This window comes from Pelophylax lessonae (genome assembly GCF_965119305.1).
Source record: "Pelophylax lessonae genome assembly, chromosome: 5".
NCBI classification, from domain to species: Eukaryota; Metazoa; Chordata; class Amphibia; order Anura; family Ranidae; genus Pelophylax; species Pelophylax lessonae.
The window spans coordinates 561,645,531-561,658,657 of NC_138772.1; the positions used below are offsets into that span (position 1 = coordinate 561,645,531).

The 13,127-nt window shown below is 49.9% G+C and overlaps 1 protein-coding gene across 1 annotated transcript in view; it reads left to right on the forward strand.

The window, feature by feature from the left end:
• NOS3 (nitric oxide synthase 3) overlaps positions 1 to 13,127 on the forward strand; it is a gene marked incomplete at its 3' end in the record, with an annotated part of 183,459 nt that overhangs the window by 53,656 nt on the left and 116,676 nt on the right. The window contains exons 11-15 of the mRNA XM_082259052.1: positions 1,379 to 1,458; positions 6,190 to 6,334; positions 7,737 to 7,841; positions 8,231 to 8,298; positions 12,797 to 12,913. Of these exons, the coding sequence (XP_082115178.1) occupies positions 1,379 to 1,458; positions 6,190 to 6,334; positions 7,737 to 7,841; positions 8,231 to 8,298; positions 12,797 to 12,913 (515 nt within the window). The remainder of the gene's footprint in view (positions 1 to 1,378; positions 1,459 to 6,189; positions 6,335 to 7,736; positions 7,842 to 8,230; positions 8,299 to 12,796; positions 12,914 to 13,127) is intronic.

Consider the following 13,127-nt stretch of genomic DNA (forward strand, 5'->3'; position numbering starts at 1 on the left):
CGGGGCTTTACTCTTCACTGAAATTAGAATTTATCCCTCTATATGTTGGACCCTCCTCCATGTCTCTCTTTCTCTCGCTGTGTTGGGTCTTTCTGCCTGTCTCTGCCTCTTTCAACTCTTTTATTAGGTTTTCCAGCCTTCATTTCTCCTGTTCCCTCCTTTCTCTATGTTGAGCATTTCTCCCATCTCTCTGTGTGTTTGATCTTTCTTTGTCCCCCATTCCCTCAGATCTCTGTGTTGGATCCTCCTCCATGTTTCCCATTCCCGCATCTCTCTCTGTGTTGGATCTTCCTCCATGTTTCCCATTCCCACATCTCTCTCTGTGTTGGATCCTCCTCCATGTTTCCCATTCCCACATCTCTCTCTGTGTTGGATCTTCCTCCGTGTTTCCCATTCCCACATCTCTCTCTGTGTTGGATCTTCCTCCATGTTTCCAATTCCCGCAATTCTCTGTGTTGGATCTTCCTCCATGTTTCCAATTCCCGCAATTCTCTGTGTTGGATCTTCCTCCATGTTTCCTTTTGCTTTCATCTCTCCAAGTGTTGAGTCCTGCTCTGCCTCCCATCTCGTATATCTTTTTGATGGGTCTTCCACTTGTCTCCTCTTCTCTCATCTATCTGTGTTGGGTATTTTTCCATTTCTTTAATTCTCTAATCTCTGCATGTTGGAGCTTCTGTTATATCCCCCATTCCCTCCTCTCTGTATGTGTTGGATTATCCTCCATGACTCCCATTCTGTTATATTTGTCATGGGTTTTCCTTCATGTGTCCTGTTCTTTGATGTTTCTATATGTTGGGTCTTCTTCTATGTCTTTCATTTTCTCATTAATTTTGTGTTGGTTCCTCCTTCATGTCTCCCATTCTCTAATTTCTCCAGTTCTTTGTGTGCTGAGTTGCCTTTCGTGTCTCCCATTCTCTTATCTCTTTATGCGTTGGGCCTTCCTTCACCTCCCTCATTCTTTCATCTTTCTCTGTGTTGGGTCCTCCTTCATGTCTCCCATTCTCTCATTTCTCTATGTGTTGGGTCATCTTTCATGTTTTCCATTCTCTTATCTCTTTATGTGTTGGGCATTCCTTCACGTCCCTCTCATACTTTCATCTTTCTATGTGTTGGGTCTTCTTCCATGTCTCCCATTCTCTAATTTCTCCATTTCTCTGTATGCTGAGTTGCCTTTCGTGTCTCCCATTCTCTTATCCCATTTATGTGTTGGGCCTTCCTTCACGTCCCTCTCGTTCTTTCATCTTTCTATGTGTTGGGTCTTCTTCCATGTCTCCCGTTCTCTCATCTCTTTGTGTTTTGAGTCTTCCATTCCCATTGTGTCTTGGCTCTTGCTCTGTGCCTCATCATCACTGACCTCTGGACAATGTTGGTATTACAGCCGGACCCCTGGAAGTATCACATTTGGAAAGGTTCTCAGAGCACCATCACCCGGAAGAGGACCTTCAAAGAAGTTGCCAAGTAAGCAGCTAATAACATGTATGTGACCTGCCATGAATGGGTACTTCTGTTCAGTCAGCAAACCAATGCCAGACTGCATACAATAGCTGGTGGGTGAACCCCCTATAGTAAGTCTGCACCTAGGCAGCTCGAAGGGATGCCATGGTAAATTTAAACAGACAACTGGCCAAGAGTGTCGTACTTTATTGGGTAATAGAGAGATGTGGGGGGTGGCAGAAGCTCAGCCCGAGCTTGTGATAACAGGAGCTGGGAAAGATCTTCATCATTTGTGGCTTCTGAAGGTAGGTGGTCATGCATGTCCTGCCTGCATAGTGATCACAGGGTCACTTTTATATATGAGCTGCCATTAGACAATGCGGTAAACTATAAAATAGCCAGGCTTCCCAGTTCCTCCCCCCAGTGCTCTCTGCCTCGGGTACAATTCTGTAGACAGATCTATTGCCTAAAACAGGGTTTCTCAACCAGTGTTCATGTGGAACCCTAGGGCTCCTCCTGAGGTTGCTAGAGGTTCCTCCTGAGGTTGCTAGGGGTTCCTCCTAAGGTTGCTAGGGGTTCCTCCTGAGATTGCTAGAGGTTCCTCCTAAAGGTTGTTAGGGGTTCCTCCTTAGGTTGCTAGGGGTTCCTCCAGAGGCGTAACTAGAGCCTTCAGGGCCCCGATGCAAGAAACCATGAAGGGCCCCCCCAGATCCCTGGCCGGGGCCCTTCCCTTCAAGCCCAGGGCTCTTCCCACTAATCCTGGGGCTCTTTATTCTCGTTGCATGGCCTTTTATTACGGTCCCGCAGCAGGATCCTTTCACAAGTTCTGCAGTGGGCTCCCTTCCTGCAATCTTGGGGCCTCCCCACAGTGGTGCAATGCCAGGGCCCGGTCGCAAGTGTGACTTTTGCAATCCTGGAAGTTCACCCACTGGTTTGCTACTGGGCCCCCTGGAGCATGGGGCCCGGTAGCAATCGCAACCCCTGCAACCCCTGTAGTTACGCCCCTGGGTTCCTCCTGAGGTTGTTAGGGGTTCCTCCTGAGGTTGCTAGGGGTTCCTCCTGAGGTTGCTAGGGGTTCCTTGAGCAATGGACAATTTCTGCCTCTCAGATAAGTTTCCAATGACACCATTGTTCCTTCTAGCTATCTGTAAGGGGGGCAATTCTTCCCAATGATGAGAAGAGTGAGGAGCATTCTTCCCACCGACTGTCCCACTAATGTGTCATGAGTTGTAGATTTTTCATTTTTAGCAGGGGTTCCCCGAGACCAGAAATTTATTTCAAGGGTTCCTCTGTGTTGAAAAGGTTGATAAAGGCTGGCCTAAAACATTTTAGGTTTAACCACTTGCCGACCGCCGCAAGTAAATATACTGCGGCGGTCAGCCCCTCCTGGGCAAAGTGACGTACTGGTACGTCACTCACCCACGAGCCTATAGGGGGCTAGCGCGCGCCGCCGGAGGCGCGCTCCCGCCCCCCCTCGTTCACAGGGATCCCCGTGCGAGTGACTGGCGGCTCCGATGTCCGCCGGACACTCGCAATCTCCCGCAGGAGAGGGAGAAAGGCAGACGGCTGATGTAAACACAACCGCCTGTCATTCTCCCTGGTGTAACTGCAGAGATCATACGATCCTGCTATGTAGGATCGTATGTTTCTGTGGTTACATCAAAAGCCACGCCCCTTTACAGTTAGAATCACGCCCCTAGTGACACACTTAACCCCTTGATCACTAATAAAGTTAACCCCTTCCCTGCCAGTGTCATTTTTACAGTAACAGTGCATATGTATAGCACTGATTACTGTAGTAATGTCACTGGTAACCCCAAAAGTGTAAAAAATGTCAGTTAGGGGTCCGATCTGTCCGCCGCAATGTCGCAGTCCCGCAAAAAAAATCGCAGATCGCCGCCATTACTAGTTAAAAAAAAAAAACAATAAAAATGACATAAATCTTTCCCTTAGTTTGTAAACGCAATAACTTCTACGCAAACCAATCAAAATACGCTTATTGCTATTTTTTTTACCAAAAATATGTAGCAGAAAACAAATTGGCCTAAAATGTTACAAAATTTTGATTTTTACTTTTTTTTTTTTTTTTGGGAATTTCATATAAAAAAATTTGAAAAATATTGTTATTTTTTCAGAATTGTTGCTCTTTTTTTGTTTATAGCGCAAAAAATAAAAATCGCACAGGTGATCAAATACCACCAAAAGAAATCTCTGTTTGTGGGAAAAAAAGGACGTCAATTTTATTTGGGTACAGCATCGCACGACTGCGCAATTGTGGGTTAAAGTCACGCAGTGCCGAATCGCAAAATAGGCCCTGGTCTTTGAGTAGTCAAATCCTCTGGGGCTTAAGAGGTTAAAGCACTGTACTATGTGGTAGATTCTGGTTGGCCCACAGTGTGGGACTTCCCATTCTTATTGGTAAATGCATATAAGAAATACATTTTAGACAGCTTGATTAGCAACATGTAAAGGGAAGAGAAATTTGGAGTTGCTGTTGCTGACCTTCTTCTATAGGGCTTGTTGCCTGACCTTCATGAATATCCTCCAGCTTCTAAAAGTTTTGAGCCCCTGACCTAAAGCCAGCATGGAGATTTGACTTTTCCCGCGCCTTTGGCTGCTAGACATGTGCAGAACGGAAACATTTTGTTTGGTTTCAGATAGATTCGTTTTCATTTTGTTATGGAATTCGTTTCGTTTCTTTTTCGTTAAATTTTGTTTCATTTTTATTTAAAATTTAAATCGTTTATTCATTTTCTAACGAATTCCAACTCTTCAGAGCAATTAGAATTTGAATCGGCCAATCAATTTGCGACCAATTCAGATTCTGTATGAAGAAATAGCTGGTTGTTAAGCAGTGGGCGGGGAAGGCAGCCGCCCGCATCCTTAACAACCATGACTCATCAGCTGTCAGCGGGCTTCCCCACTGACAGATGAATGCAAAGAAAAGAAGTCCGGCATTGCCCGGCAATAGAAAAATGTTAAACAAAACCCCATGCCAAAAACTCTTTTTAAAACGGCGTGGGGTCCCCCCAAACTCTATAACGGACCCTTTTATAGAGCATACAGCCCTGCAGGTCAGGATAGAGAAGGGGGGGGGGAGACGAGCAAGCAACTCCCCCCTCCTAAACCATACCAGGCCACATGCTCTCACCAAGAGGGGGGTGGGTGCTTTGGGGTAGGGGGGGCACTGCCAAGGGCCTCATCCCCACAACAGTGGCCGGTGGTTGTGGGGGTCTGCGGGTAGGGGGCTTATCAGGATCTAGGATCCCCCTTTAATAAGGGGAACCCCCAGATCCCCCCTCCCCTTGTGAATGAGTATACTCATTCACCAATAAAAGTGTCAAAAAGTGATAAAAACACAGAGGTAGTTTTTGATAAATTCCTTATTAACAAATAAAAAACGGTGCCCCCCCCCCCTTAGATCCGTCATCAATCCCGCCACTCCGGCCAAAATATCGCTCTCGCCGTCACAGGGGCCATCTGCCTTCTGCAGGCTCCTCTGTTTTGACATTTCTTAGGGGCGGGTCCACCTGTTTATGTCACCTGGTGGCACCACCCCCTTCTGACATCACGGTCCCAGCATGCACCAGAAGGGGCAGTGCCACCAGGTGATTTAGACAGGTGGACCCGCCCCTTACCTATATAAGAAATGTTAAACGAAGGAGCCTGCAGCAGGCAGATGGCCTCGGTGGTGGCGAGTGCAATTTTCTTTCCTTTTCTTTGGGGGGGGGGGGGGGGCGTGATTGACGATGGATCTACATTGGGGGACACTCTCTTTAATTTTTTAATAAAGGATTTGGCAAAAACTGTCTGTGCTTTTATTACTTTTTGACACTTTTTTGGTGAATGGGTAGGGGTACTAGAGGGCCTGGGGGCTTCCAGATTCCGATAAGCCCCCTGCCCGCAGACCCCCATGACCACTGGCCAGGGTTGTGGGGATGAGGCCCTTGTTCCCATCACAAAGCAGCCACCCCCCCATATTGAGGGCATGTGGCCTGGTATGATTCGTACGGGGGTGGGGGGGGGGTGCGCTTGCTCCCCCCCCTTTCCTAACCTGCGGGGTAAGGGTCTGTTAGGGATTTTGGGGGGGACCCAACATTTTTTCTATTCTTTTGTTGGCATTCTTTACCTTTTACATTTATCTGTAAGTGGGGAAGCCCGCTGACAGCTGATGAGTCATCGGTTGTTAAGGAAGCAAGCGGCCGGGTTCCCCCCCAACCCCCCTCCCTTAACAACCAGCATAGAATTCAAATCAATTGTTTTTCTGACCGATCTAAATTATAATCGTTCTGAAAAGTTGGAATTCTTTAGAAAACAAATTAAACGAAACAATTTTTATGGACTTCAATGATATTTGTTACTATTCCATTTGGAGATTTGGATACATCAGAATCTCTGAATCACCAAAAATTTGTATTTGAACCGAAAAAAATTGCCCATGTCTACTGGCTGCAACCCAAAGTCGGTGATGCAGATAGCAATGAAGTCAAAGGATTAACATGACAACATGACAACTTTTCAGAAGGGATTTCCTTTAATGGGATCTAAATGAATACTCCGTTGGCCAATCAGGGGGTGGTTTCTAATTGCTGGGGTTCTGCCTGGGTTTTGCTGGGGTTCTGCACGGGGTTCCGCCGGGGTTCCACTGGGGTTCTGCTGGTGTTCCGCCGGCGGTTTATTTCAGCAGTTATGTCATTTTCTTCATGGCACAATAAGCCGAGGGCCACTACAAAGACCCTTCTCCTTTCCTTTCAGTGCTGTGAAATTCTCTGCCAAGCTGATGGGGAAGGCCATGGCCCGCCGGGTAAAAGCCACCATCCTGTATGCCACCGAGACCGGCCGCTCCGAGACCTACGCTCACAAACTCTGCAACATCTTCGCTCACGCCTTCGACCCCAAGGTAAGAGAATTGAGATAATGGGGTTTGGGGGGGGGGCGGGGGGTTGTCAGCTGGAGGGTTTAGTTGGGAAATTTGGGACAATGGAACTCCCCATTTAGAATCTCTCAGTTCAATCATCTGAGAAATAAACTGTCTGTGTCACCCACAGCAGACAAATCATCTGCCCTCAATCATGAGGAGCCGAATTCCCCCTCCCCCCAAGATTGCTCATGAGGCATGCAGATCAAGTCAAACTCTGGACAAAACCTTTTCTTGTCCTTTTTGATTGGTTATTTGATCGGAGTCTCTGCCAGTGGGTCATTGGCCTTTTGTCCCCACTGGGGAGATTTGCCCATTACTTCCTGCTGCAAAGACACGGCAGGAAAAGGAAGGAAGTCATTCCAGCTTGGACAGCAACCTGACAAAGGTTTGTCTTCTCCTGTAAGCTGGTCGGCTCTCTGGGGTCCTCTCAGCAGTTCCAAGAACTAGGGTCCATCTAAGGCTATCAGGGACCCTTCTAGCAATACCAAGAACCAGGGTCTATCTAATCATTTCAGGGGTCCTCCAAGAAATACCAAGAACTAGGGTCAATCTAAGGTTCTCTGTGGCCCCTTTAGCAGTACCAAGAACCAAGGTTTATCTAAGGATCTCAGGGGCCCTCCTAGCAGTAGCAGGAACCAGGGTCTATTTAAGGCTCTCAGGGGTCCATCTAGCAGTGCCAAGGACCAGGGTTCATCTAAAACTTGAAGGGGCCCTTCTAGCAGTGTCAAGAACAAGGCTTCATTGAAGGATCTCAGGGGCCCTCCTAGCATTGCCAAGAACCTGGGTCTATCTAAGGGGACCTCCTTGCAGTGGCAAGAACCAGAGTTCATCCGAGGCTCTCAGAACCCTCCTAGTGGTGACAAGAACCAGGGCCTATCTAAGGTTTTCAGGGCCCCTCTCAGCATTGACAGGAACCAGGGTCTATCTAATAATTTCAGGGGTCCTCCAAGAAATACCAAGAACCAGAGTCCATCTAAGACTCTCAGATCCCCCCTAACGCTGCCAAGGACCAGGCTCCATCCAAGGTTCTCAGGGGTCCTCCTAGCAGCACCAAGAACCAGATCCATCTGAGGATGGCCAGATCCACCTAAACCAATCATCACCTTGCTGACAATGGGACAATTCAGGGTTACCATCGGGAAAATGAAGGATGTTCCAGATACCAGAATTTCCGGTTACCACCAACAGATCCTGAAAGCCGGTTTAAAGCTGGGAGGTCCTTAGTGAGGGAATGAAAAGCCTGATGTCTGATTGGGTGACAAATCATTCTGTACAAATGGGGGATGTCCAGGTGTCACCAATCACATTCCAGTATGGGGGGAACCTGGATCAGAGTGACATGGATTCCGGGGTGTAACCTTCTCTGTAAATCTCTCTATAGGTCATCTGTATGGACCAGTATGACACGATCAGCCTGGAGCACGAGACTCTGGTATTGGTGGTGACCAGCACCTTTGGCAATGGTGATCCTCCAGAGAATGGTGAGGTAAGTGTCCCAACTACAACCAACCTACAGTCACCAGTGAGGTGTCCTCCAATGTACTAAGAGGAGATCCTTGTGTCCTGATGTCTGGAAATTGTCATTATTTGTATGATGGGAGAGCATCATTGTGTAATAATATATAGTATAGTGCGTTAGTATATACCATAGTGTATAGAGCATGAGTATATACCATAGTGTATAGTGCGTTAGTACATAACTTAGTGTATAGTGCATGAATAGATACTATAGTGTAAAGTGTATGAGTATATATTATAGAGCATGTATATAGGGGAAAATTAAACTGCAATATATATATATATGAATACGGTTCTACACCTCCTCCATCTATCCCAGAATGTCTCTGTCTCTATTCTGATTGGTTCTCTTTGCAGACCTTCGCTCAGGAGTTGATGGAGATGACGTCTCCCAATGTGTCCTCTCTGCAGCCAGAACAGCAGAAGTGAGTGTCTCTCCTCCATACCCCTCTAGGGGTCACTCTCCGCCCCACTACATATAATGCTGACATGTTTCTATGTTGGCCCTCAACATCTCCTTACTATACTGATTCCAACTTCCATCAAATTACCGCCCCCCCCCCCCACTTCATCTATCTCCGCCACCCCCCCCCCCACTTCCTCCCTTCCCCTCTCCTCTCTCTCTCTCCTCTCTCTCTCTCTCTCCCCTCTCCTCTCTCTCCTCTCCTCTCCTCTCCCCTCTCCTCTCTCTCCTCTCTCTCCTCTCTCTCTCCTCCCTCTCCTCCCTCTCTCCCCTCTCCTCTCTCTCCCCTCTCCTCTCTCTCTCCCCTCCTCTCCTCTGTCTCTTCTCTCTCTCTCCTCTCTCCCCTCCCTTCTCCTCTCCTCTCTCCCCCTCTCCTCTCTCTCCCCTCTCCTCTCTCTCCTCTCTCTCCTCTCTCCCCCCTCTCCTCTCTCTCCCCTCTCCTCTCTCTCCCTCTCTCTCCTCTCTCTCCCCTCTCCTCTCTCTCTTCTCTCTCCTCTCTCTCCCCTCTCTCCTCTCCCCCCCCTCCTCTCCTCTCTCTCTCTCCTCTCCCCCTCCCTTCTCCTCTCCTCTCTCCCCCTCTCCCTCTCTCTCCTCTCTCTCCTCTCCCTCCTCTCTCCTCTCTCTCTCTCCCCTCTCTACTCCTCTCCCCTCTCCTCTCCTCCTTTCTCTCTCTCCTCTCTCTCCTCTCTCTCCCCTCTCTCCTCTCTCTCCCCTCTCTCCTCTCTCTCTCCCCTCTCCTCTCTCTCCCCTCTCCTCTCTCTCCTCTCTCTCTCCCTCTCCTCTCCTCCCTCTCTCCCCTCTCCTCTCTCTCCTCTCTCTCTCCTCTCTCCTCCCTCTCCTCTCTCTCCCTCCTCTCTCTCCTCCTCTCTCTCCCCTCTCCTCCCTCTCCTCTCTCTCCCCTCTCCTCCCTCTCCTCCCTCTCTCCCCTCTCCTCTCTCTCCTCTCTCTCCCCTCTCCTCTCTCTCCTCTCTCTCTCCTCTCTCCTCCCTCTCTCTCTCTCCCCTCTCCTCTCTCCTCTCTCTCTCCCTCTCCCCTCTCCTCCCTCTCCCTCTCTCCCCCTCTCCTCCCTCTCCTCCCTCTCCCCTCTCCTCTCTCTCCTCTCTCTCTCCTCTCTCCTCCCTCTCCTCTCTCTCCCCTCTCCTCTCTCTCCTCTCTCTCTCCCCTCTCCTCCCTCTCCTCTCTCTCCCCTCTCCTCCCTCTCCTCCCTCTCTCCCCTCTCCTCTCTCTCCTCTCTCTCTCCCCTCTCCTCTCTCTCCCCTCTCCTCTCTCCCCTCTCCCCTCTCTCCCCTCTCTCTCCTCTCTCTCCTCTCTCTCTCCCCTCTCCTCTCTCTCCTCTCCTCTCTCTCTCCCCTCTCCTCTCTCTCCTCTCCTCTCTCCTCTCCTCTCTCCCCTCTCCTCTCTCTCCCTTCTCCTCTCCTCTCCTCTCTCCCCTCTCCTCTCTCTCCTCTCCTCTCTCCCCTCTCCTCTCTATCCCCTCTCTCTCCTCTCTCTCCTCTCCTCTCTCCCCTCTCTCTCTCCTCTCTCTCTCTCTCTCCCCTCTCCTCTCTCTCCTCTCTCCTCTCTCTTCTCTCTCCCCTCTCTCTCCTCTCTCTCCTCTCTCCCCTCTCCTCTCTCTCCTCTCTCCCCTCTCCTCTCCCCCCTCCTCTGATTGGAGATCTCACTCCCGTATTGTTGGGACTCTCCTTGCGGATCATTAATAATTCTCATTCAGGAAATGGGAAGTCCAGGAAGGAAAGGCTTCGGATAATTTTAGGGTCGCTGTGTGAAGTCGTTTCTCATTCGTCACGTTGTTTCAGGAGCAGAAATACATCACTATGATTGTTCGATGCCAGCGGGGGAAGGGGGGGGATTCATGTTTAATTTAAAGCTCTGAAGGAAAATGTAATTGATGACAACCAATCAGATGCCTCCAGTTTATTTTGGTGAACTGGAAACCCCCAATTTTATTTGGGTTACAAAAGTAATGTGGTTGGCGGGGTTCAGAGATGTGTAAAGTACTGGAGACCCAGACATGAGTAGAAGTACAGCGGCTCTATCAGAAAAGTGACTGAGTAGAAGTTGAAGAGCTCTTCAAGCACCGCACTTTAGTAGAAGTAATAAAGTATTCAACATTTCTTGTACTTAAGTATTGTAAGTAGTTTATTTACAAATTTACTACAAGTACTGAAAGTAAAAGTACAAGTACTGTGTTATGTAGTTGTTAGAGCAGGCCAGGGTCCCCCTCCCATTATAGATCCCCCTTAAAGCAGGCCAGGGTCCCCTCCCATTATAGATCCCCCTTAGAGCAGGCCAGGGTCCCCTCCCATTATAGATCCCCCTTAGAGCAGGCCAGGGTCCCCCTCCCATTATAGATCCCCCTTAGAGCAGGCCAGGGTCCCCCTCCCATTATAGATCCCCCTTAGAGCAGGCCAGGGTCCCCCTCCCATTATAGATCCCCCTTAGAGCAGACCAGGGTCCCCCTCCCATTATAGATCCCCCTTAGAGCAGGCCAGGGTCCCCTCCCATTATAGATCCCCCTTAGAGCAGGCCAGGGTCCCCCTCCCATTATAGATCCCACTTAGAGCAGGCCAGGGTCCCCTCCCATTATAGATCCCCCTTAGAGCAGGCCAGGGTCCCCCTCCCATTATAGATCCCCCTTAGAGCAGGCCAGGGTCCCCCTCCCATTATAGATCCCCCTTAGAGCAGGCCAGGGTCCCCTCCCATTATAGATCCCCCTTAGAGCAGGCCAGGGTCCCCCTCCCATTATAGATCCCCCTTAGAGCAGGCCAGGGTCCCCTCCCATTATAGATCCCCCTTAGAGCAGACCAGGGTCCCCCTCCCATTATAGATCCCCCTTAGAGCAGGCCAGGGCAGGTCCCTCCCCCCATTGAATAGATCTGATCCCCTTAGTTAGTGACTTGACTTCCAGACAGTTCTTACTTCTCCTACCTTAGGCTTTCTCGAGTCCTCCAGTCTCTCTCTCCACAGTCCCCAGTCCAGTCCCCCCTGCTGAAAGAAGAATATATTCCTCCCTCCATCCAATTCTCCTGCGCTGGGCGGCCGCGCTGCACAGGGCCCAGAGACAGTCTAGTAGACTCTAGTAACTCACAGCCCTCCCCCAGCCAGGGCCCAGAGCGATCACTCCGCAGGCATCTCTCCTCTCTCGCCACCACCACTTCACTTGAGAGCCAAGCGGGAGGCGGGATTCGGGCCGAGCTGAGGGAGGGCAGAGGCGGCGAGGCTCTGCCCCTGAGCCATCGCATCGGGTCGGGGATTGGTCGTGACTTGTGAGTCTCAGAGACAGTGAGCAGTGGTAATGCAGGTTTGGAATGGAATGATTCGTAACATTTTTATAATTGTAACGATGCAGCACATAAAAAAAAAATATCGGAGTAGAAGTATTAAACTCATCGAAAATTTGTACTGAAGTAAAAGTGGAAGTAGGAGAAAAGAATTCTACTCCAGGAAAGTACAGATACCGCCTTTCCGTACTTAAGTACAATAGTGAAGTAGTTCTACTTCTTTACCATACATCTCTGGGGGTTCTACTGACATTTGTAGACTCCTCAACATTTATGAAGCCTCCACTAGGGGGTTGGTGACCCCCACAATGCTGGGAATGTAATGCTGGTGTCCAGTGGTGTATTTTGGTTTTGTGCTGCCCTAGGCAAGACTAAAATCGGGTGCCCCCCTCTCCCTCCTATGTAAATTTGCCCCACTCCTTCCTTTTTAATGGACGTGACCCCCTCCGAATTTGAAGGACTACAAGTCCCAGCGTGATCCCTGAGATCTCACGGGGGGGGGGGGGTCAGAGAGAGAGAGAGAGAGAGGGGGTGGGTGAGGGAGGGAGAGAGAGGAGGAATGAGAGAGGGGGGTGGGTGAGGGAGGGAGGGAGGGGGCATGAGAGAGAGGGGGAATGAGAGAGAGAGGGCGGATGATAAAGGGGGGTGAGAGAGAGAGAAGAGGGGGATGAGAGAGAGGGGGGTGTGAGAGAGAGAGAAGGTTGAGAGAGGGAGAGAGAGGGGGGATGAGAGAGATAGAGGGGGGTGTGAGAGAGAGAGAGAGGGGAGAGAGAGAGAGAGGGGGGTGAGAGAGGGGGGGTGAGCGAGAGAGAGGGGGGATGAGAGAGAGAGAGAGAGAAAGGGTGGGCTGAAAGAGAGGGGGTGAGAGAGAGAGAGAGAGAGAGAGAGAGGGTAGGTGAGAGAGAGAGGTGGGTGAGAGAGGCAGCTCTAGCAACTAACGGCCAATAGAGTCTAAGGTGGAGGGGGGCATTTTTGACGCCCCCCTGCAAAGTGCCGCCCTAGGCCTGGGCCTTGTTGGCCTAGGCCAAAATACAGCACTGCCGGTGTCACAACTCCCTGGTGGATTCTCTAAAGTCAATCATGAAGAATGGACTGTGGTGAGGGCAATGTGAACCCCCCCCCCCAGTGAAGATGATCTCTATGGTGACTGAATGTGTCTATAATTTTGTGTTTTTTCAGAAGCTACAAGACTCGATTTAACAGCGTGTCCCAGACAGACCTCCTGGTCACCGCTTGGAAGAATAAGAGGAAGGAATCGAGTAACACGGACAGCGCGGGGCCCCTGGGCACACTCAGGTACCACGGCATCCTTCAAACATGCCAAACTGACATGTCACTCACCTCCTACATGGCAATGTTCTGTTTGAGTGGAGTTATGAAATGGCTTTTTCCTTAAGTTTTGGGATTTCCCTCTCCCCGATCACAGATAGGTCGAGTGGGAGACAGTCCTACTAAAGATGGAGAGGGTGGGAGACAAGCCTACTAAGGGTAGAGAGAGTGATAGACAAGC